The sequence below is a fragment of the Sceloporus occidentalis genome, unplaced genomic scaffold (assembly GCF_023333645.1).
Source record: "Sceloporus occidentalis isolate IW3139 unplaced genomic scaffold, rSceOcc1.0.p SCAF_1, whole genome shotgun sequence".
NCBI classification, from domain to species: Eukaryota; Metazoa; Chordata; class Lepidosauria; order Squamata; family Phrynosomatidae; genus Sceloporus; species Sceloporus occidentalis.
In genome coordinates this window covers 55,314,049-55,340,411 of record NW_028316981.1, presented here as the reverse complement: position 1 = coordinate 55,340,411, position 26,363 = coordinate 55,314,049, and the positions used below count along the sequence as shown (strand labels likewise).

General features: G+C 42.1%; 1 protein-coding gene across 3 annotated transcripts in view; it reads right to left on the bottom strand.

Annotated features, from left to right (window-relative positions):
• EEFSEC (eukaryotic elongation factor, selenocysteine-tRNA specific) overlaps window positions 1-26,363 on the bottom strand; it is a 237,741-nt gene that overhangs the window by 156,546 nt on the left and 54,832 nt on the right. For all 3 annotated transcript variants that reach the window (XM_089521452.1, XM_089521460.1, XM_089521443.1), the window contains exon 2: window positions 4,951-5,158. In XM_089521452.1, the coding sequence (XP_089377578.1) occupies window positions 4,951-5,158 (208 nt within the window). The remainder of the gene's footprint in view (window positions 1-4,950; window positions 5,159-26,363) is intronic.

The following is a 26,363-nucleotide window of genomic DNA, read 5'->3' as shown; positions in this document are numbered from 1 at the left end:
AAAACACCCTAAAACTCCCTCCCACCCTAAAATAACATTAAAACAACAATTCCCAATAAAATGCTCCCAATAAAATCAATCACGATCACAGTCCGGTGGGAAAGGTTATGCAACTGGAGAGTAAACATTACGAGGAGGTCAGTTAGGGAAGGCCTGCCAGAAGAGAACCATTTTTATTACCTTCTTAAAGGCCTCTAAAGATGTTATGTGGTGGATCTCCTCCAGCAGGTCATTCCAGATTTAATAATGTTATTATCATTATCATTATGATTACTACTACTACTACTACTACTGATTGTATTTGGATTACTCTAATGCAATATATATGGCCTGCCTTTGAAAAGTGCTCAGAAACTTCAACTGATCCAAGCACATTGCAAACTGGAGCTTTATCTTCACCACAGAAATAATGCATTTTGACACCGCTTTAACTCCTATGGTTCAATGCTGTGGAATCCTGGGATTTGTAGTTTGTTGAGGAATCAGAACTCTGACAGAGAAGGCTAAATATCTTACAAAACTAGAAATCCCAGAATTCTATAGCACTGAGCCATGACAGTTAAAACGGTATCAAATTACTTCTGCAGTGCAGATAAAGCCTTGGGCTGGCCACAGGGAGCACACAACTCCCTCATTGCAACAGCTCCACTAACTACCAGTCCACTTCTGGGCACAGTTCAAAGTGCTCATGATGGTCTATAAAGCTTCATGCAGCTTGGGTACAGGCTATTTGAAGAGCCATATCACCCTTTCTCAGCCAACGAGAGCTCTAAGATCTTCTGGAGGGGCCCTTCTCTCTGGCCCACCACCTTCTCAGGTTCATTTGACTGGACCAAAGGGGAGGACCTTCTCAGAACAGTCCTTAGATCTCCTTTGCTAGGGCCACTGAAAACATTATTGTGCACCAGGCTTTTGGAAACTGAATGGAATGAGCTTTTAATGATGTGAAATGCTGTTTATGCTTTGTTTAATTTTTGAAATGCTAGTGTTTTTAATTTTAATGCTTTAGCTTTATTAATTATTTAATTGCATTTTAAATAACTTTTATCAAAGTTTTTCCATCTGTATTGTTTTTAAATATGTTGTTAGCTACCTTGAGTCCCATTATTAGGAGAAGGGCAGGATATAAATTAACAACAACAACAGTTACTGTCATAAATGTTTATTGTCATAAATTTTAGAAATGAAAAATAAAAAACAAGGAATTCTGGTTATCTTAAAATAGAAAATGCTCAGACGGAGATCATCGACTAAGGCAACCATGGGAGACTCAACTCCGTATCCTGCTCTGAAGCCAGTTGCTGGCTGTTGGGCACATAACATAAAACAATTATTTAGTGTTACAGCTGAACAGATCTAACTGGATACAAAAACCAACATTGAATGTTATCATTACTGTGCTGTTAACTGTTATGTTAAAACGATTTCAGTAGGGAATGTCAAAAAGTGCAACTTGAAATGCATGTTCTCACCTACACAACTATTATATAAGCATGAATGTCAAAATATTATCCTTCACCTGCCTAATCTGTACATAGACTAAGAAAATCAGTCCTCAGTGCAAGCAATCTGACTAGACATCATCTCTTCTTTTCCAGTTTTACCACTCCTTGTCAATATTTACAAAGTTTTCTGAAGACAGCCAGCAAGGATGCAATCCTACATTTAGTAGATGTTATCATCTCTGCTATAAAACTAGTCCAATGCTAGGTTTTCCTATTAACATTTCTCTTTTAATCATACTAATAGCTTACTAAGTATCAGTTCAACTCACTAGAAGTCCTTAAGTGCCTTTCTGAATTCATCTGCAGCCCCCATACATTCATAAGAGCCTACAAGCATTCAAAAAGAGTGAGAAAGAAGCCCTTTGTGTGGAAATATATGCAGTTCACTACAAGAACCCAAACTGGCAGCTATAAAAGCCATAGAACTGTAGGACAAAAGGGCAACTAGTCTACGTTCCTGCACCATTTAACCCAATATTCTGATCTAAAAAGCAGCCAAAAAGAGAGGAGAATCATTTTAAAAATTAGAGATGTGCCTTGTAGTTAACGAGCAGGCTCTTAAAAGAATAAATCCAAGTTACCTATACAAGTGATCTGAGCCACATACTATAAAGCAGAATTTCTCAACCAGAGTTTCCGGGAACCCTTCAATTACATGAGACATCACTAAGAGTTCTGCAAGAGATTGTGAATGGGGAAAAATATCTTCTGGATCTGCAGATATATTCCTGGAGACCTGAAAATTTTATCAAGGGCAAAAAAGTTGAGAAAGGTTGCTCTAAAGGAATGCACATACCCTCAAGACGATATAACCCAGCATATAACTTAACAAGGCAATCTATTCTCTCTCTCTCTCTCTCTCTCTACACACACACACACTAATATACTAATTATCTGAGATATATATATATATATATATATATATATATATAATCTCAGATAATTAGTGTTATAACATGATGAACAAAAATAGGAGGTTCAAAAAGATAAAAGTACAGCTTTTAAATCATGCCCCCCTTGCTCCATTCTGCCCTTATCCATTCACAAGGTACTCATGGGGGAATATGGCCCACAGATATCAAACGTGCCATTTTTATCATCCTCAGTTCATGACAAATTAAATTGAGGATGCACAGCATTGACAACCAAACAGCTTGGCTGAGAACATTTTGGAACACATACAGCATAAATCCAGAACGAACAGACATCTAAGACCTAACCACTAGTCAAATCTATGTAACACCAAGCTTTTGATTCTTATGGTAGTCATAAAGTCCTAATCTATTCTGGATAAGGTAGCTTCAGAGTGATTGCTGAAAGACCTGCCAAAAGTAAAAGCAGTACCATCTTCAATACCACCTACACCATCTTGGATAGAAGTGTGGTTGGAGCACTGATAAAATATTTCCTGAATCCCTGACACCAAGAAGCGGGAGTGTTTTAGAAATTCGTAACATACATAAAGTCCAGAAGTTGATTTTTGGAAAGTGAAAGGGAGAATCAGTTAATTTGCATTTAAACACAAATTTGCATTATTTAATGAAAACGCTATGATACAACTGCAGTGTATGCTAAATCATACAGATGGAGGTCACGTGAAAAAATATGAGAATGAACGATCCTCTGTTTCAATAGCTGAAGGAAGATCAATCATTCTAATTTATAGGCTCTTCTTCCATTGAACAACACTTGTTCTTTACCTTCCAAAATATGCTGGAAGGCCTGATTACATGGCTTCTGAAAAATTACGGTGTTCAAATGGATACAATGGTTTAGTAGAGAAGGAGGTGAAAGGACTTTTAAAATGACATTTATATCCATGATGTGTATTTACAGCTTTGGTCGACCTTACAGTCAGGAACCTAAAGACAAATTCTTCAGGCTACTAGATGCTGAAGATCATGCAACATGTCTCTATAGAGTGGTCATTTTCTCTTGATTTATAACAAGGCTTCATATTTAGCCTGATGTCAAGTAGTAGTGATAATCTCGACACACATAAAAGTGCAAAAATATTTTTCCATTTTTTGGCCACAGCCATCGAGACTAAAGATAAACTTAATTAAGAGGCTTCAGCTCCACAAGTGCATCTCACCTGAATATTCCTCTTAACTGAACATCTGTTGCCATTATGCTCCAACATAACAGGTGCATCACAGATGTACTGTAAACTGAACTTTCTAGCAAGTAAATAACATTTCAGGAAATCCTTCGGTTCATTTTGTTATAAAATAATAATTTTGCATAGTTTTTACAATCCCACAAACTTTATTATTGAAAGCACATTCTCGCACAACACTGAAGTCAGTGATATTGTATTACCTAGCTGATTTTACAAGCAGACAAAATTATATAATTCTTTATCAGGCATTTGGTGTCAGTCAGAAACTAGAGCTTTGCAATTTTAAAGACTCCTCACAGCAAAGTTGCAGGTATTTACTTCCAAAGAACAAGAGAGAGAAAAGCTTAAAAAACAACAGGTTAACAAAAACCCATTTTATTTATATTTATTTGTCCTCCAACAAATATCTTGAAGGAGAGTTATAAAAGATGTGATTTTGCCTCTATCGAATGTACAAGGAGAAATTTCACTCAATGACCTTTATAGTGTACTGATCAAAAAGAAAACAGAGCAAAAAAGAACAGGGAGACTGATAAAAGTTAGATACTTCAGATTGTTCAGTTGAACAAAAAGACACTATCCTGCAATCAGAGTAAGACATAAGACAGTTTGGCTGGCTTTTTTTTTTTTTTGTCCTCTTGTACTTGTCAAACATTCTGTTTTCAAAACATATACCCTAGTTGCTTCTGCTGCAACCTTCTGAACTTGACAGAGAAAAAAAACTAAATACAGCAGGTGAAGACTAATGATTCCTTTGTTTTACTCTCATTCTTTCAACCCTGTGACCTTGTGAAAAACACTTAATTTTTCCATTGTGCTTCCCCACCTGTCACCCTGCCCTAAAGAAAGCATCTGACAGAAAAAGGAATTTTTGTTCCTACATGCTAGTGTGCCAGAACATAGCAAACTAACCCCTGCGCACTAACTTCTAGTATCAAGACCTATAAAATAATTGCCCGTTAATATTCACAAAGTACATACTATCCAAAAGCTCTTATTTGTCTACAGCTCCCCAGTAAAACTTTTAGATTACAGAAATATATATGGGGGGGGGGAGCGAACTTGCTCCTCTTTCTTGGTTGTAGTGTGTTCATACCCAATCAGCTGAAATGCAGCTAAAACCCTTGATTTCAAGTCAGAGAGTATCTTGTGACAAGTTGTATGGGTGATCCATTCAGAAAATGTATTTCCCCATGTACATGCATGTAGTCATTCACAAAAACATCTCAAGGATCTTCAATCAAAATCTTCCCAAAAACACTTTGGAACAAAAAGGTGAGAGCAACCCAGTTTATGTTACATAGTTTTGGCACAGTAACTTACTTAGTATTTTCCAAAGTCTTCTGCATTTTCTTGGTCATCTTCTCAATGGCAGCCTGTCGTTTACCCTCTGGGAGAAGATCTATTTTGTTCAAAACCACTATCATTTTCTGGCATGCAATCTGTCCAATCACTAAGCATTCTGCTGACTGTGTCTGCATCCCTTTTGTTACATCTATCACAAGCATCATCAGGTCAATGATCTGGGCACCTGCAAGAAAGAAGTACAATCAAGTCAGAATTTTGCAAATAATTAAATGAATGATATTCAAACATGTGGCTGTGGATAAATAAAATAAAATGCAAAGTTGGCAGTGCTCCACAATAGATGAAACAACCATTTTGACTCACAACTAAGAAATATGCCATGACAACCTTATCTCACTATCCTTAACTGAAAGGCACAGCACAATGTCAATAATTGGACTCCTGAAGTGTTCTATGAGCCCATACAATCCCTTGTCTTAGGCTACTACAAATCTTTCTCCAATTCCTCCAGTCATCCAATACTATTGCTATCATGCCATATTTGTAGGCTACAAAAGGGAGCAGACAACATAATCAAATATCGGTCATGGAGTTTTTGGTCTGCATAGGAGATTTTCAGATGGATTCTAATCTGTGCACTCAAAAGCTTCTTGCTGCTTTGTTCCAATGCAGGCAATCAATTAGCAGCTAATCAAGATTACCTGCATGGCAGGGGACTGGACTGGGTGGCCCTTGTGGTCTCTTCCAACTCTATGATTCTACTGACCCAGTCAGAAGTAAATATGCCAAATGAATAAACTGAGATGTGCATGAATCTTTTGCTTGATGCTTTGTTAACATACTGACTCTTTTCACATTGGTATGATATGATAAGGTAGCTACTTTTCCATTAATCATGGTTTCCCATTCTGTTCTAAACAGGATAGTATGGTTAATGAGTTCAGAACAAACCAGGATCTCAAATCACAATATGAATCTATCTAACACACTGACTTGTTTCAAAATTGGTGATAACAGAGCTTCTGGTTTTGATGTTATAGAAAACTATGATTAATTGGCTATAGCCGGCCAAGAAGTAGAGGAGGAATGGGAAGCATACACAGTCACAACATTCATCAATATCTTCCATCAAACAGTCTCGATTATCCTTTTTTGGGACAAGGTTCTGGAGCATGTTGTGGCCTTCCAGCTCCTGATATTCCTGGATGAATTATCAAGATCCATTTCAATCTGGCTTCAGGCCTGGTTATGGGATGGAAGAGACAGCTTTGGTCACCTTGATGGATGACCTAAGCCAGGAATCAGACAAGGGGAGTGATCTGAACAGCTGATGATACCGTCAGTCATGGCATCCTTCTGGTCAACCTTTTCAGGATGGGACTTGGAAACACTGTATTACTGTGGCTCTAGTCTGGAGGAGTGTACTCAGAAGGTGGTGCTGGGAGATTCCTGTTCAACACCCTCAAGATTCAGTTTTGTCCTCCATGTTGTTTAACATATGCATGAAATTTCTGAGAAACATTGTCTAGTATGCTCATCTCTCTGTCCTCTTTCCATTTAATTCCAAAAAAGCAATTTTAGTATTAAACCAGCATCTGTTGACATTAATGCACTGGATGAGGGCAAACAAACTGAAACTTAATCCAAAAACACAGAAGCCTTCCTGGTCAGTCAGAAGACAGATCAGGGAAAAAGGATTCAACCTATGTTAGATGGAATTATAACCCTCCCCCCCTTTGAAATCTCAAGTCCATAACTGGAGTGTACAGTTTTACTCAGGTTTCAACCATGGCTAGGAGCAGTTCTGCAAAATTAAAACTAGTGCACTAGCTTCATCTGTTCTTGGAAATGCCAGATCTGACCATGATAACACATGCCTTGATTACATTCCATGTGGACTACTACAACACATTCTACATGGGGATGCTTTTGGAAACAGTTCAGAAACTTCAGCAGGTCCAAAATGCTGCAGCTAGATTGCCGACCAAGGCTGGTTATAGGGAACGTAAAATTTCCTTGTTGGAACAGCTTCACTAGCAACCAGTCCATTTCCAGGCACAATTCAAAGTGCTGGTTATGAGCTATGAAACACATATTCCCAGCCAGGCTGTAAACCTTTATCTCCCCTATAGGCTTGCCCAAATCTTATGATTTTCAGGGGAGGACTCTCTTCCACTGCACTTCTATGCTTCTTGGTGAGAACACAGGAAAGAGCTTTCTTGGTAGCTGACTCTAGGCTACTGAACTACCTCCCAAAGTAGGCTTACGGGGTGTTCCCACAGCATAGGGGAACAAAAGAAGCCGGCAAGCGCCTGTCAGAGAAGGGCCAGCTGAGCTCCGTTTGACAGATGCAGCAGGCACTTAGTTAACAGGGGATCCAGGCGCTTGAACGATTCAGGGAACGAGCGCCTCTGGCAAAAATAAAATATTAAAAAAATTAAAACGAGTCCTTACCTTTCTTTTTTGCAAGATCAAGGCTTGAGCAACGGACAAAGGAAAGATGGCGGCGGTCGCGACGGATGGGGACAGAAAGGGCAACTCCCCCAGGGACAGCCCCCATCGCGGTCCGCTCCTCCCATCCATCTAACACGAATCCACGGCTGTCGTTCCTATTTAAATACTCCGGTTCCTAACTCGAATCAATGGAAAACTGTAGGTTGGACCCTAGTGTTTTTTTAACACGCGTTAAATGAGGAAGAATCGATTTAAATTTTTATCCCGCTCTACGAATCGATTTCTAATGGGGACGATTGCGGGTTGCTCTAGAACCGTTCTAGGTTTAAATCGGATCCTAATAGGAACGCCACTCTATGGATTCGATTCAGAACGCGGGGTTTCACCTAATGGGAACACCCCGTTAGTTAGCACACACACTTTGCTCTCTTTCTGCCAGCAGGAAAAGACTGTCCTATTTAAACAATCATCCAGCCTTTAACTGGTTGGGGCAAAAGGATGGATAATGAGTATGCTTTTTAAAAAAAAAATGTAATTAGCATTTTAAGTGTTTTAAAATATTATAAAAGTAATGTTTCAATTGGATTAATGGTTTTCAAACTTTTGAACCGCATAATGATTTAGCTAGTTTGTTTTCATGTATATTATTAGAGACTTTGTGTCCCATTTACCAAGAAAGGCAGTATAAAAATCAAACAAATAAATAAAATAGCTTATTCATCTTTCAGTATGTTTAAATGAGCACAATATGGTTGTGCACCATATGTTTATTATAAATTACTCACTCTCTGTGTTTAATATTATATAAAATATATTAGGTTGGATTCAAACTTAGAGTAGACCCACTGAAAGTAGTCACATATTTAAGTTCCAGTAATTTAAACAGGAGTATGAAGAATTATGATTATGACTAGATCCAAACTTAGTGCAATGTATCCAGCACACACATGAGAGATGCAAGGGAGTCACTAAGGTGTATAGACTGTACCGGGTGACACTTTAAAGGGGGGGGGGGGTGACACCACTGCTACCCAAATATCTGCCTTTGGGCAGAGATGAGCTGTGGTGTTCACCTGTGTCCCTTTAAAATGCTGAAGAGATGGAATGACCGGAGTGAGTCCCAGTGGGAAGAGAAAGAATAGGCCCCAGGTTTTTTTAAAAAATACATTTTAAATTTTATTTTTTAAAAAAATTAAAAACTTTTAACTTTTTTAAAATATTTTTTTTAATTTTCTTTAAGAACATCACACCTTATCAAATTTTCACTTTAACTACATGAAACAATGTTCATGTAAATACATTTAGGTTGTGCATATGATACTCTAATTTAAAGGTACTGTATAATTTTAACTTTGCTAATCGTTTATGTCATAACTATTACCATTATGTTCAGTGATATACAGGAATTATTTTTATGAGTAACATCAGTACAAAAAACATTACTAAGCATCCTGGATGATGTGGTATGGGAGGAGATCATGGGGGGGGGTGATACCATGAATTACCACATCGGATGACACCAACTACTGGATTGATGAGAAGGTTAAGGAATCCTTGGATACAGAGGGCAAGCTATACACACTTTTTTGTTAACTGTCATCAAGGCGGGTTATAGACCGTCACTTTGAGGCGGTCTGCCGCCGCTGCCGTTTGCCCCGTAAGGGAGCCGTCGCAGCCACACTGTGCGGCTCCCTTGCGGAGCAAAAAAGAAGCTCCAAAATGGAGCTTCTTTCTGCGGCGCCTTAATGATGTCGCGAGGTGCCGCTGGCGCACTCGCGACATCATTAGCGCCACGACACGTTCGGACGCACAGCGTCCGATACGTAAAGATGGCGCCGGCCGTGTGGAACGGCCGGCGCCATATTGTACGGACAGAGTCCGTACTAGAGCCAGGGGTGTCTAGAAGAGACGCCCCTTTTTTAAAATGGGACATCCTGTGGACGTCCCAAGTGGCGGTCTATAACCCGCCCAAGTCAACTTGGACGTATTGAGACTCCATGGATGAGAGACCTTCAAGTCACTCTGTCATCAACAGAGTCATTATGGTGTTTATCACACTATACTCTTATAGTGCTACTATTCCACTTTAACTGCTCTAGCTGCTTCCTGTTGCATTCTGGGATATGCAGTTTTAAGGAGGGGTATTTAGAATTCTCAGGCAGAGTTCTCTGCCTGAGAATTCTAAATACCCCTCCTTAAAACTGCAAATCCCAGAATGCAACAGGAGGCAGCTAGAGCAGTTAAAGTGGAATAGTAGCACTATAAGAGTATAGTGTGATAAACACCCAAGTCTTGCATACTCAGGGGTGTCGCTTCAATGATTGAGTCTATCCACCTGTAATGTGGTCTTCCTCTTTTTCTACTGCATTCTACCTTACCAAGCATCATTGTCTCTTCTAGTGAGTCATGTCTTCTCATGATGTGTCCAAAATATGACAGTCTAGTTTAGTCATCTCAGTTTCTAGAGAAAGTTCAGGCTTGATTTGCTCTACAAACCATGTATTTGTCTTTTTTAGCTGACAATTGTATCCGTATCACTCTTCTCCAGCACCACATCTCAAATGAGTTCATTTTCTTCCTATCAGTTTACTTAACTGTCCAACTATATATAGAAACTGGAAATAAAATGGCACGGATCATTTACGTGACCCTATTTTGATGGTGAATCAAAGTGCATAATTTTGCATATGCATTTAATACACTGAGAAGGATCCAACAGAATATATCTGCTGGTAGTAGTTTGTTCTGCCAATTCAAAACCAATCAATAAGATGGGAACAATGGTTCCTGGCTCACAGGGCTATGGGTGTGAAGGGAAAAAAAGTCTAGGGGGGAAAAACTTTAAAAACACAGTAGTTTTATTAAGACAAAATGAAGCGGTGGAATGCAAGAAGAATTTAAAAAGATGGACAGGTTGCTCACCTGTAACTGTGTTTCTTCGAGTGGTCATCTGCGAATTCACACAAATGGGTTATTTCTGCGCATGCGCAGCAAACTCGGAAACTTCTAGAATCTCCAGGCAGAAAGTCATGTAACTTTCTGCAGCCTCTTGCAACTTTTTGGCGGTAGCCCCGCCCATCCGTATATAAGACCCCTACCGGCCCGCTCTCCTTCAGTTCCGAATGAGCCGCAGACAGCGCGGCAGCAAGCGTTATCAAATGAGCAGACACTGAGGGGATGGATGGGTGGGTTTGTGTGAATTCGCCGATGACCACTCGAAGAAACACAGTTACAGGTGAGCAACCTGTCCTTCTTCTTCGTGGTCTCTGCGAATCACACAAATGGGTTAGACTAGCGAGCTATATTCAGAGGAGGAGGGAGTGTCAATCATGAAAAATCAAACATAGGATAAAGTATGTAAACCAAACAACTGTGTTATTTATTTACAGTGTAAATACTCAATGTATGGCAGAAAGTAACACTGCCCTCCCAAAGGCTGCATCTTGTCTGGCCCTGGCGTCCAGCCTATAGTGCTTAATGAATGTCATTGGTTGTGACCAAACAGCAGCCTTACACACATCCTCGAGCGGGATCCCAGCTAAAAAGGCCGAGGATGCTGCTACCGCCCTAGTTACATGGGCTCTAACCCATCGTGGTAGGGGCTTCTTTGCCAGTTCGTAGCAGAGGTGAATGGTACTGGCAACCCACTTGGAAAACCTCTGCGGTGAAACCGGCAGACCCCTCCTGGCCTCGGAGTAGCATACAAAAAGTCTCTCCGACCGTCTGGTGGCAGCAGTTCTGTCTAGATAGAAAGCCAGTGCCCTGCGAACATCCAGGGAATGAAGCTGGCGCTCTGAGTCCGTGGTCGGGTTAGGGGCTAAGGTTGGCAAAACAATGTTCTGGTTAACATGGAAAGCAGACACCACCTTTGGTAAGAATGAAATGTCCGTCCGGAGAACAACCTTGTCTCTGTGAAAACGTAGGAAGGGCTGGTCCATTCTGAGTGCACACAGTTCACCGGCCCGACGGGCTGACGTGATCGCTACCAGGAAGGCCGTTTTCCATGTCAGGAGTCTCAGATCTGTGGTAGCTAAGGGTTCAAATGGCTTGGACATCAGAATTGCCAAAACTGTGTCCAGGTTCCACTGTGGAGAAGGATCTACAACTGGTGGGCGTAAGTTGTTGAGTCCTTTGAGGAATCTTTTTATGAGAGGGTCCCTAAACAAGGACGGTTTGTCATGCAATAAGTAATGGGACGAAATGGCAGACAAATAAGACTTTATGGAACTCAAAGAGTGACCTGCGGTAGTCAATGTCATAAGAAAGTCCAGGACTATCGGGATGGAAACATTAGACGGTGAAATATCACTGGTTCGTAGGAAGGTAAGGAACTTGTTCCATTTATATGCGTAAGACCTCTGTGTAGAAGGTCTTTGTGCTGCTTTGATAATATCTCGCACTCCGGATGGTAGTGATCCTAGGATCGAATCCTCCACGCCACCAATTTGAGGGATTGCATCTCGGGGTGGTGGACTTGTCCTCTGTGAAGCGAGAGTAAGTCTGGTCTGTGGTCCAGGCGGAGATGTTCTTGGGCTCGTTGCAGCAATGGGGCGAACCAAGGTTGTCTGGGCCACCATGGAGTGATCAGAATCGCATTCGTGGAATCCATCCACATCTTTGCTAATACTCTGGTTATCAGCGGGAAGGGGGGAAACAGGTACAGGAGACCGTTTGTCCATTGAAATTGGAAGGCGTTTCCCAGGGAGCCAGCTGCACGAACCCGTGAGCAATAGCTTTGTAGTTGAGCATTGCTGGGTGAGGCGAACAGATCCACTGTTGGGGTGCCCCATCGCCGAAAGAGAGTGGCAGTTACTTCTGGATGTAACATCCACTCGTGGCACGTTGATTTGGATCTGCTTAGCTGGTCTGCCAGCTCGTTTTCGTCTCCTGGGAGGTGAACACACTGAAGCAGTATTCTGTGTTGTATGCACCAGTCCCATATTCTGAGTGTGATATGCAAGAGAGTTTTCAACCTCGTACCCCCCTGTTTGTTGAGGTAATACATGGTCGTGGTGTTGTCTGTCAGGAGGAGGACCACTTTGTTGGAGAGCAGGCTTTGGAATGCTCTGAGGGCTTTTTCCACTGCTAACATTTCTAGCACATTGATGTGGAGGTTTGAGTCTTCGTGGGACCATTTGTCTTTGACGGTCAGGCCCAATGTATGGGCTCCCCATCCTTGAAGAGATGCATCTGTTGTCAGAGTAATGTCTGGTTGAGGTGGGGCAAAGGGCATGCCTGAACAGACGTTGTCTGGCTGGAGCCACCATCGTAACGAGGCTTGGACTTTTCTTGGAATGGTGAGTACCTTGTCATCCCGGTCCTTTATGGGATCGAAAACGGAAAGGAACCAAGATTGTACTGGCCTCAGATGTAGTCTTGCCCATGGCGTTACAAAGGTTGTTGAAGCCAGATGTCCCATTGTAACTTGTACTACACGGGCTGGTAGGTGTCTGGAATGGAGGCAGGCCCGTATGGTCAGAGATAGCGTCAGGAACCTGGACGGAGGGAGGTAAGCCTTGGCAGCTTGAGAGTACAGCAGCGTGCCTATGAACTCGATCCGTCTGGATGGAGTTAGATGTGACTTTCCTATGTTGATGCAAATTCCCAATGACCGCAACAGGCTTTGTGCAAAGTCCATCTGGTGCTGTAGGGATTGTCTTGATGGTGCCGTGAATAGCCAGTCGTCCAGATATGGGAAGACTGCAATTCCCTTCTGTCAGAGGTATGTGACTACAGGGGCCATACATTTCGTGAAGACTCTTGGAGCTGACGAAAGACCGAATGGAAGGACCTTGTACTGGAAAAAATCCTGACCTACGGTGAAGGCGAGAAATCTGCGATGATCTTCTCGAATGCCAATGTGGAAGTAGGCGTCTTTCAGGTCCAGGGTGGCGAACCAGAATGGCAGAATAGAAGCAAGAGTTACCATCCTGAAACGTTTGTATACTATGAAGGAGTTTAAGGCACGCAAGTCCAAGATGGGCCTAAGGCCCTCAGGTTTTTTATAAAGTACTTCGACTATAAAGTACTTCGAAAAAAAGCATGATCGGGCCTGTGAAGAGTGTACAGGTTCGATAGCACCTTTATCTAAAAGGGAACGCACTTCGTCAAGAAGGGTGTCCGAGGGGGAAGTATAAATGATGGCTCCGGTGGTAGGGAGCTCAGAAAACTCAAGGGCATAACCCCATCGAACGATGTTAAGGGCCCAAGAGTCTGAAGTAATAGAGGCCCAGTTGTTAAAGAAAGGCCATAGGCTGTTTACAGTGGTGACGAAATGCGCTGGGGAACTTCAAAAGCGTTTCTTGCCTCTGGTATCCTTCTTTTTATAGCCCTGCTGATAGCGGCCCTGAGATGGCTGACGTCGGTCCTGATGAGTAGAAGGGGATCTTGACGGTCTGCCCTGATGAGATGAGTCTTAAGGTTGAAACTGACGGTCCGGTTGGTTATAGCGTTGTTGACCGTGATGGAACCAAGAGCGCTGCCCAGTGTATCTCTGTCGGGCTGGTCTAGATGGAGGAGCCGACATGCCATGCTTTTTGGCAGCGGTTTTCATCCTGTATTTGAAACTTAACTTCTCATCAGTTTCTTTGTTGAATAAGCCGGAGTTGTCAAACGGCATGTCCTCGATGGTGGATTTAGCCTGGGGGTTCAGATCTGAAGAACGTAGCCAGGCGTATCTGCGAAGGGCCACCGAACCGGAAAGGATCTTTGAAGCGCAGTCTGTGGAGTGACGTGCTGAAATTATTTGCTGGCCACCTACCTGGTGAACTTCGTTTCTGATGGCGGTCATGAGCCTCTTTTTGTCATCAGGGAGCTCGGCGATGACGGGGTCCATCTTTTCCATTAGGAGCTGGACATATGCCCCCATGCATGCTGCATAATTAGCTATTTTAATGTCCAATGCAGCAGAGGGATAAAATTTCTTGGCCAAACCGTCTATCTTCCTGCTTTCCTTATCCACTGGGGAAGAGGAAGGTCGAGCAGCGAAGGAGGTTTGGGAACCTTCTACGATAGCCGAATTTGGTTTTGGGTGGTTAAATAGCCAAGTGGGTCCAGATGGTGTGACCCTGTATAGATTTTCGATCTTCCTAGAGGTCGAGGCAATAGTAGCGGGAGTATCCCAGGACCTTCTAGCGATTTTTTCCAAAGAGGGTAGAAATGCCAGGGATGGAGGCGCTGGGGCGCAGCCATGGATTCTCCGTTCCACTGGATCGAGCGCCACATCTTCAGAGTGAGCAACCTCTAATTTGAGGGCATCAGCCATCCTAATTATCCTGTCCGAGAAGGAACGGACGTCATCTGTTGGAGAAGGTGCGTCCGGTTCGCCAGAGAGAGGTTGATCGGCATCCAACTGTAGGTAAGGGGATGCTGAGCGGGAGCGGGACTCCGAAGGTGATCTGCTGCATCTGCAGCTGGCAGGGGAAGGGTCCCTGCTACAGGAGCGATGTCTAGCTGGTTGTTTGTCTTGCGGTGAGCGAGGCCTCGCTCTGGAAGAGTCCGTGGTAGTACGGCGAAGATAATCGACGTCGACCGGTAGGAGATATTGACCAGAGTGTTGGTCATAAACTAAGTCCGGGTAAGTATTGAAGAGGTCGCGTTCTGAGTGGCCTCTACTCAGAGGGGAGCGATTTGGGTAGCCACTATCTAGGGCCTCATCCGCTTCTGTACCTAGAGCTGCTCTATCTCTCCTTTGAGGGGAAGCACCAACCCGTCTGGGTCGGGACGGTGATCTAGATGGCTGTCTCTGCCTCGGTGGACGGGACGGTGATCTGGATGGGCGTCTCCGTCCCTGTGGTGAGGGGGGAGCGTCTGAATCAGGGATCTCTCCCTCTGATTCTGAGGAGTCTCCCAAGTTCACAATTTCCAGTTCCTTGTCTTGTACAGACAAATGGGAGGAGATGAGGACCCGTGGTTCCAGAGGTGGTGGGGCCGATGCCGCAGTGATCTCCGGAATGGGAGTAGCAGTGGTTAGAGGCTCAGGCGGAGGAACCGATATGGTACTTGGGGGTCCCTTGCACCTGGACTTGGGTGGTGGAGAGGCTGATTTGGCCCTTCTGGTATCCCGGTGGTCCTTAGAGGTTTTGGAGGACTTTTGCTTGTCTCCATGAGCCCTCTTTGAAGCCCTCTCCGGCTTAGCCTTTGGGTCGGCGGCTGTTAATTGGGCAGCCGGCTCCTGGACCGTCGCGCTAGGGCGAAAGGCTTTTTCGTAAAGGGACGCCTTGAGTTTTTGGTCCCTATTTTTCAGTGCCTGGGCAGTCATGGCCTTACAGTGTCTGCAGGCCCCAGGGATATGTTCCTCTCCAAGACAGAGGACACATCTATCATGTCCGTCGGACATGGGGATTTTGACCCCGCATTTAATGCATTGTTTAAATGAAGCCATAAGGATAGTCGTTACCGGTCCGCGTCAATGCCTGTAGAGTTTGAGACAATGTCCAAATCGTAATCCAAGAGAATGGTCAAGTGTCCAGTCCTGTTATAATAGCCAGTTGAGAGATTCAGAGAAGTCAAGCGAAGTTCCTCGAGCTGCAAACGCGGCGGAATGAAGGAACTGAAGGAGAGCGGGCTGGTAGGGGTCTTATATACGGATGGGCGGGGCTACCGCCAAAAAGTTGCAAGAGGCTGCAGAAAGTTACATGACTTTCTGCCTGGAGATTCTAGAAGTTTCCGAGTTTGCTGCGCATGCGCAGAAATAACCCATTTGTGTGATTCGCAGAGACCACGAAGAAGAAAAAATTATACCATCCGGCAGACAGACTGACTTATACTGGTCTGTGTGCAAAGCCCAAATGTAAAAAAAGGGCTAGTGTTACCAATATGTACTAGGCTTGAGAACTGTAAATCCCAAATAATATATCAGATACATGGGGGTATCAAACATACAGAGTACTAGTGCATATACAAATGAAGTTCTTAACATCTCCCAGAAGATAAATAAAAGGGATAACACAGTAAGCCCATTACAACTGAGAAATAAACCAACCAAGACCAAACGTGTTTCAACTAGGAGTCTTCAACAGTGGTCAAGATTAGCTGGTGCTACAGCTTGAAAAATATATAACAAAATATGTGGAGACAACCAGTAACAGTAAGCAAGTAGTTGTCTAATTTGGACCTTGTGCGGTACAGAAACTTGTATGTCCCACAGGTAGATACAAGCCCTGTGCCCAAAGTGAATTTGATAGCAATTCCAGATAGAAGAGCAAATAAATAGTTGTTTAAAACACTATCAAAATCCTCAAGGGTTCCCAACCTGGCAGTCACTCGACCCTTTCTCAGGGGTCGCCTCGTTGGGAATCCCTCCTGCCTCCCCCCTCCCCTTCTCCTTGTGGGTGCTGGCGCTGGCGCAGGCACCGCATGGAGAAAAGGGGACAGGGATGTGTCTGCCTCCTGTTCACCTTCTCCCCGCTGGTGCTGGTGCTGGCGCAGGCACTCGCAGGGAGAAGGGGAGGAGGAGGGAGCCCCGAACCCGTCCCCTTCTCTCCGCAACTGCCAGGCACCTGTGGGGAGAGGGGGACAGGGTCAGGCCTCCCTCCTCCTCCCCTTTTCTCCGTAGCTGCCTGGCAAACGCGGAGAGAAGGGGACGGGTCGGGGCTCCCTCCTCCTCCCTTTGTCCCCATGGCGGCCAGGCAACCGTGGGGAGAGGGGGAAGGGGACAGGACTGCAAGCCCCAGTGGCCTTTGCACCGGAAGTCCTGCCCCTTCCCCCCGGTGGCCTCCCTAATTGGTTGGGAGGTTGGGAAGGGGCGGGACGTCCGGCTGCAAAGGCCGCTGGGGCTTGTAGGCAGCCGAATGTCCCGCCCCTTCCCGGCCTCCCAACCAATCAGGGAGGCTGCGGGTGGGACTTTCATGGCCAATGGAGGTCACGGCCCAAGGTTGGGAACTGCTGCTCTAAAAACTGAAAGCCATCCAGTAACAGTATAGGCTGAACCCACACATTAAATGGCCAGCACTGTGCAACATAGGTTCGTATGGTTACAAGTGAATTTGTTGTCAAAATGTCTTGAAAACTTGTCACAGTGTACTAACAAGAGTTCTTAAAGACATCCTATTAGGCCAAACTCCAAAGGCTCAGTGCCACTCATAAAAGCTTTACTGGATAACAATGAGAATGAATATGAATAACAATGGTGAAGGAAAAAAACCTTTCCACCCCATCACTGCCATAAAATAGACTTAATAAGACTCTCACACATTTGATATGATATGATCACTTTTTCTCCATCTGCACTCCAGTCATCTCAAAGCTCATTTCACTTCCCCAACTCAGATTTAACAGTAAGGAGATAAATGGGCTCTGCAAAACAGGAGAAAATGCTCAGGAGTAGTTTGTCAATGGTCCAGGTCTTCTCCATATTCTTAAGAGAGAAAAACGTTTGATAGAAACATCAACCATAATAGCTGAAAAATTCCCACAATTTTAGGAATCCACTAGTCTCCAGGAAAGATCGTCCAAATGGGTTCTCCATTCCTGCACAATAGACTAGTTATGACATACCAAAAAAAGCAGCAGAAAATAGCAAGAGAGTGAGCCAAACCATCTTCAGAAATGACACTTATTATGTCTAAATGTTCATCTATAAAGATAGATGTTCATATGTATATAATGGATGAATCTGTATTCTTTTTTGTCTACTTTTTGATATATGTATTCACCCTCTCTGCTTCTCAGGACATTCCATAATCTCAAAAGTGATACAAGCTCTGTCTACATACTGATTCTACAGAATAACACAGCTATATCTTTGAATTCATAATCTCGAAGAGAAGCCGAGCATATCCTTAAGCAATGAGAAGAAATTTGCAACACTAGGAGAAATGTCCTAATTGACTGCCCCACAAATATCCAATTCCTTCCTCTACCAAATACTGACAAATATGACAAAACCAAAATACTGTTTGAAGTGTTAGACATATCTAGTTTTGTTGAGTTGTATTTTATTCACCTGCTTTCAAAACATTCCGGAATCAAAAATATTTTTAATCAGAAAGACAAGACCCATAAGAAGAAGGCAATTCCTTCCTCCCTATATATATTTTTGGGGGAAGGTGATCATTTCACACATTAGTGTCCTGAAGTGATAAAGCAGAAAAACCAACTAACCCACATAAAATAGCACATAAGATCCCATCGCCATCCCCCCAGCCTCACAGCGGAATCAAATTGGTCTGTATTTGAAGGAACTCTGGACTCTGATCTAGTTCGGGTCTTCATTCTAATGCTGAGCTTTGACACATGTAAATACAGTAAAGGGATTAAAGTGCTGAAAATCTGCTGCAGACAGGATGGAAATGAAAGATCCCTGGAGTGTTTTGGATTCCCTGACATTTACAGAGTCTATAGTCAAATTGTGGTCCCAGGGACTTTTTTCCCCCATAGAAAATAAAGGAGAGGGATATTTCTGCATATACAACAATACATTCAAGGTATCACAGCAGGTTTTACCTTGGACATTTTTCCCTTTATAGATTTTACATAGATGAAGCATCTCCCACACTTTGGAAAACTAAGGTTGAAAACACACTGCAGAAATAATCCAGTTCAAGACCACTTTAACTATCCTGGCTCAGTGATAGGGAATCCTACGAATTGTAGTTTATTGTGGCACCAGAGCTCTCTGACAAAGACAGCTGAATATCTCACAAAACTAGAGTTCCCAGAATTCCCTAGCATTGAGCCGGGGCATTTAAAGCAGATTATTTCTGCGGTGTGTTTTGGACCTAAGTGACTAGAGCCTACATATATCCTTACACACAGGAGAGAGCACTGCAGGGTGTAGCACTGGGTTACCATTACCATGTAAAGGTAAGGCTCAGAGTGTGTCAAATTTTTTTGAGGAGGAAAAATGAATTCCTGAATTACATAAAATAACTCATCAGCAAATCAAATTTATGATAATAAAAAGATGGCCAAAATAGATTGAAGATTTTCTTCATAGACTAAGGACTTAAACATTAAGGGAAATAGAAAGATGAACCTATATAACAACACACTATTATGTATATAATCTCATGTGCAGAAGACTATTAATTCAGGTATGAAAACAGTATCACAGTAGTAACAGTAGGGACATCAGAAACAATGACAGGAATAAAATAAGCTGATGGTATCTCACTATAAACCTGCACAATTTGCTCAAAGAATGTCTTCGAAAGACAGTATGGGGAAAAGGAATAAAAAGAGTAACTGAACTGTTTCAGTTTTTCAGAGGATATTATTCCATACAGATAAAAAGTGATCTGAGAGATGAGAAAGTTCTTCAGAAACCAGCAAATGCAGACAAGTGGGACTTAGAATGAATCTGAAATAGGCAGACATGCAGAAGACTGATCTGCATACATGAAAGCATCATTGAACAAGAAAATGATTATAATCTCATTTTGGATATAGCCTCCATGGATCAGATAGAACCAATTACAGATTAAGACAATCTTCTATTCAAAAGGAAACAACCTACAGGAGGAAATATTTATATATGCTTTTTTTCAATTTATGAGTTGTTCCTCAGAGAAATCCCCAAAAAAACAAAATTCAGAGAGTCAAGACTTTTAACTACAAGATCATCCTCATGAGGGCCATCCTAAATTAGTATGATGTAAGACTTAAGACCAGAGTTCAACAAGATTTACTCGCAGGTGAATTAGAATAGGACTTCAGTCCAACAGCATTCAAATTTCAAATACACAGTACAGTAGACATTGAAGAATCTAGAAAAAATTCAAACTTAATTTTCCTATCTATAAGGCAATTTTGAAAGTACACTGGGCCCTCCTTACACATGGATTTGCCATCCACAGATTTGGGCATCAGCGGGTGGCAAGTGTGCCTTGTCCCCAATGCCAGCTCGTACACAGCTGTGCCGCCATTGGAAATAAAAGTCCCTCCCTCCCTCCCTCCCTCCTTTCCTGCATCCTCTGAGGCTTCTGCCCTGGCTTGGCTTTGGGGGCAGAGTCTGCTGCCCAGTCAGCCAGGACCAGGGCTGGAGCTGGGGCCAGGGGCGAGGTTTGAGTCTCGGAGCCAACATCCAGGAGGGAGCCTCTGTACTCTGAAAGCCAAGCCCCAGCCCTGGCTCCCTCTGGTCAACAGGGTTCCAAGGGAGCCTCGGCCACGGCCAGGGCTTGGCTTTCGGAGCCCAGAGGCTCTGTCCCGGGTGATAGGCCTGAGGATAGGGCTCTAAGACTCAAGACTCGGCCCCGGCACCAGCCCCAGCTGACTGGGCAGCAGACTCTGCTCCCAAAGCCAAGCTGGGGCAGAAGCTCGGAGGAAGCAGGGAAGGAGGGAAGAAGGGGAGACAGGGGAAGGAAGGAAGAAGGGAGGGAAGGAGGACGGAAGGAGGGGGGACTCCAGTCCCATTCTCTCTAATGGTGGTATGGCCACATGGCCGCACCACTATTAAGGACAATGGGACATGAGCATCCGCAGATTTTGGTATCCACAGGGGGTCCGGAATGGATCCCCCGCAGATAGTGAGGGCCCACTGTACTGTATAATTCAGATTTAAAAATCAGCAATAAAGTCATGGAACCATATCCCAAGCCATAAATAAATGACATAATTAGTAAATAATTTGCATAATATGCAACCTATGGTAGATCACTCTGATTTCACAAACTAGAATACAACATTCCTACTGATGGCAGAGGAGTTGCACAATCATATGAACTTGATCAATCATATAATTTTCACACAACAGGCATCTTAACTAAAGGGCTGACTAGTAGTGAATAAAGATGAACAATTGTGTTATTTTATTTATACAGTGTTTTTGCTCATTCAGCCAGCAGCACCTAGTCGTTCCCACTGGAACAATGTTTAGCACCTTGGATACTGTCTTTAATATTTGAACTACCACCCAAAACTGATTCACCATCCCACCAGCAAGGAAGCCACCAGTCAGCACTGCATATAGCAGATATAATTATCTGATTTTAAAATACACAAATGCTAAAATTGGACTTCTTACAGGCATCTTCTTTTATTTCGCAGAAACCAAACAATTAATACTATTTTTATAAGCTTGCTATATATAACTAGAGTGATTGAGACTATAAACTCAAGGCATGTGTTCTATTGTCCAGGTGTTTTTATAAGTTGATGTGAACACCAAAGTTGAATTTTCAGCTACTCATTTCAAAGCACATGAACTTTTGCCCCCTAAAAATGAAAACTAAAAGAGGTGCCTTGAATTTGGCACATGATCAGACTGTTCCATCAGTATCTATCAATATCAAAAACTGTAGATGCCTTGATCTCCAAACACAATAAAATTGAGCGAGTAGAGGAAAAGGGAAGAGGGTCCAAGTGAGAATGAGTTAAGAGGTTTCACATGTCACAAGAGGATTGAACATAAGCACAACAATCTGACCACTTGCCTCTTTAAGCTACTGCTCTGTTCTTTCTGTGTGGGTAATCTCTTTAGTTCACTTTGCACAAACAACATAACCTCTCTTCCCAGGCAGTGCAAATAGCAGAAAATGGAATTTTAAATGTAGAAATAAAATAATTGTGGGCCATGGGCTATAATTTGATTTCATGCTTTACAACAAAATGAAATAGTATTTCCTTGAATGATTTTTTTTTAAATGTGCTTTTTACCATGTTAGGATTTCCTCCAGCACAGAAAAGAAAATGTACTGTTCTCAAGTATCACTCCTATTTGAGAGCAAAGCTGTTTTAATATGCACTTCCCATTCTGGGGAAGAGGAAATTCTTCAATTAATAAACCGGGTGGACTGAGGCGAGTTTTAAAAGGTTTAATCAATTTCATCTGCACTTAGGATAAAAAGACTGACTATTCCACTTCTTTCCCCCTGCATACTAAACTTAAAAAAAAACATAAAATAAATATTTTATTTTAAATTCTTTGAGGTTGGTATCTCCTGTTTCAGGAAATATTGTCTGTTTCATGCAGTGACTATGAAACTTCGCCTTGACACCCCCTCTTCACTTTTTTTGTGCTCCAAATTCCTATTCAGGAGTACGTAAATTATTCCCCATTTCATATATAGTAACACCTTGGGAGATACTACAAACTGTACAGAATTTTTGTAGGTACCTTGGGGGAGCTGACAAAGTGAACATGGAAGATTTTTCCAGGATATGTAAACCTTCAGAATCCCACATGAAACGGAGGGAGCCATGAGTGCATGAACTATACATGAAAAAAACTTTCTGTAAACCAATGCAAGTCATGTATCAAAACCGGATAGCAGAGGTTTAGACAGACAACATTTTGAAAAGAAACAGGAACTCCCAGTGTGATTCCAGCATCCCAGAAGTATTTTGCAGCATGCTGTTCCATATGGAAGGTGTCACTAAACCCTGGTGGCTGGAAGTATGTAGTAAAGAACAGAGAATTAGCTACTCCTTAATTTATCTGTTGTTTCTTATGAAAACCTAACTTTAATTACAGTAGTAGTTGACATATTGATTTAGAGAAAGCTTTGAACAGAGAATCATGTACATATAGTAGTATTTCTACATATTCTGAAATTACAAAAATGTAACTTGTTTTCTGCAGCTGCAGAGAATAGGACCCTGAGCAACAGATTCAAAGGAATCTATTGTTAGGTTGTCATAGGTTAAATACATATCACCATCTTTTTATAGAATCTACTACATTATTACATCCCATACATACACAAAAGAGTACAACAATCACACCAGAGTACAACAATTTACTGTACTTTCCAGGCATTAGGAACACACTTCCTGACAGTGTGTTTGACAATGCAACATACTCACTCAGAGAGTAGCGGAGTCTCTTTCTTTGGAGGTTTTTAAACAGAGGCTAGATTGCCATCTGTCAGGGGTGCTCTGATTGTGAGTTCCTGCATGGGAGGGGGGTTGGACTGGATGGCCCTTGTGGTATCTTTCAATTCTATGATTCTGTGAGTTTTAAATTTCCAGTAAGCCATAACAGCCATTAGCTGAGCTAATGGCCAGTTGTTCTATTACATCCTACCTACCTTGTAAAAATAAAATTCAGAAGAGAGAAACATGTATGCTACTTTGAGCTCCTTGGAGAGTAGATTATACTGTAAATGTTAAAAGGATAATCTTTGTACAAGAGACACAGACATACCATAACTGCTTGCCAGGACCAAAAGCAGAACCCAATATCTGGCTATACAGAGAAGAGTATAGGTCTAGAGACAGGAGTGATGTGAATAGCTTATCATTTACCCAGAGGTGCTGCTACTCTTTCCTGTCCCAAGGAATCTATTGTTAGGTTGTCATAGGTTAAATACATATCACCATTTTTTATAGACTCTACTACATTATTACATCCCATACATACACAAAAATGCTTCTTGCATAAATTCATCAAGCATAAGAAGCTGCAAGTCAGTAAATCAAACTGATCCTAAAGAAATGATGTTGCTGTTCCTCTACCGAAATATCCTATCTGATTACCTAATGTATCTCTAGCACCAATTGATACTGTAGTTTACTGAGAGGACCTTTTCACCTCCACACACATCCATATAATTGGATATCAAAAAAATCAATGCACATCATATACAGTAAAAATATGTACAAGCTGTGCATTACAGCTTAAGTGCTGAATGAGCACTGGTTCTTTACACAGGAAGCATATTTATATCTGAAGACACCCCTACTCTGAAGACATCCCTAGTCCTACATAATACCATTTATTGCTTCACAGAAGATTTCACAAAACATTATTTCCAGTAGTTGTAATATATGATATTGTGCTCCGCACTTCTGCAAGTTGAACATTTCAGTATAACCTTTAACAGTTTCCTTAAATAAAAAAGCACTGGATATTAAAATCTCCCAGTTTCCCTAGGTAAAGGATGAGCTGGTAGCGCTAACGTCATCCAGATAGACAAAAGTCAGCTTGAAACAGATTCAGACCCCCAAAACCAAACAATCCCCAGTGTGGTTTCTTGCCACCCAACAGCAAAAAATGCAGACTACTTTCTTCTTCCCCAACTAGATTCTAACTGCAAAACTATTTTCTTCATTCCCTATTTTGTAGCTGAGGTGTGACAGCAACTTTAGTGCAGGTATAGATAAAGAGTGTCCCCTAAGGATGTTTTTGTAGCCTTTGATACCTCCAGGATCCTCAGATCGATCTTTTTCCAGTCAAAAGAGAGGATAGACTGCTGCCACCAGGTGTCAGATTTGATTTTCTAAATACGTTGTAAGTATCCCCTGTGCTGTTTAACATCAAAATAACAACAACAACAATAATAACACAGTGGGTCCTTGTTATCCACTGGGGTTTGGTTCCAGGACCCCCTCATGGATAACAAAATCTGTGGATGCTCAAGTCCCATTAAATATAACAGCATAGTAAAATGGTGTCCCTTCTATAAAATGGAAAATCAACTTATACACTTTTTTAATATTTTCAATCTGTGGATGTTTGAATCCTGTGGATAAAAATATTCATGGTTAAGAAGGGACAACTGTAATCCATTTTTGAGAACCAGAAGTTAATGAAAGTGGAGTACAGTCACATCATACTGTTTGGCTGTGACAAAATGCAAAACTGGCATTCCCAGAATGGTTCTTCTTACCCACTTCTACCAACTACTACAACAAGCATACTCACCAGCTTGGCATAGTAACTCATACAAATACATAATGTACCAAAATGAGGACATTTCAGCCAAACCATGTTAAGAGGTCCAAGAAAGGTAAAACTATTTTTTTAATTGGGATTGCATTTGGCATATTTTACCAAACATCATCTAAAGGTTTTCCAGATGCAATGACACAGACTTCTTGAAAAATTCCATGCTCTCTCTGCCAAAGGAGGGGGCTGGTAGCCTCACACAGGAGAGAAATAATATGGATCTCAAAGGAAGTTTCTTATTGTGCTGCTAATGGACTTTAAATTTTACTTCCTGGAGTTTACTCTTTGTCTCCCAGAGCCCCCATTGCTAAAGAGGAATAATGGCATTTGCCTGTGTGGGTATCCCTCCATACCATCTTAATGGAGTACAATTAGAACAACATTGTGATAAAATGTAGGCATGTAACTCCAACATCATCAATTTTCTTTGCCTAATAAAGAATCCAGTTGAAACTTTGCATCATATATTTGGCTCATTTTGGATGGCCAATGAAGGTATCACTGTTTTGTGGGTTTGGCTGTTACTATACTATTCTATGAATATGTCAGCTGCAGTTCATGGAAATGGGAAGTAGTATGATCAGCCCTGTTCTATTCTGGCTCAAGTGGTTAAGATGCTGACTCTGTTGATTGCCTCCCCTCAATAGCAGCTAGAATTTATTTGTCTTATTTGAGATTCTGGCTCAGACTAAACAGATTTGAAGACTATTCCCTCAGCAAATTTGGCTGCTTGGAGGAACTTAGGGTTGGTGGTTGGGCACAATTGTGCCAAAACAAGCTAAACGTTTACAACCTCAACATACAAATGTATCTCAGGCTTAGTCCTTGTGACCTTAAGAACTTGATTTTTGATCATGATGCTAACCAAGATAGAGCAACCATAGTTGGGGCACCATTCTCCATCTTGTACCCACAGAGACAAATCAACCATGCAAAGTCACAATACTTTGAAACCCTGACCTTTCCTCCTCTCCAAAGAGCTTTCACCGAACTTAGATTTCAGCAGAGGCCATCTGCGTATCTTGAAGGGAGATATAGAGAGGTATTCCAGTTATAGATAGAAAATGTGTTTTCGGTTCTAATCAGACAAAGTATATTGTACATTATTTGATGTTATGCCCCTTTTACTCCTCACCTAGGCAAAGATTTGTATCACCCATTATTCAGTTATATACAGACTGCACATCTCAGGAAACAGTGGTGAAGTTGTTAGCCGATACACAGCTTTTTGTTACATGCTCAGTAGCTCAATTTGCATTGGCTGACAAGAAACTGCATGCTCACTTTATTAAGGAGCATAGGCTAATGTAGATATAAATCTCATACTTTTGATTTTCTGGTTTTGCAGGGTTTTGTTAAAATAGTT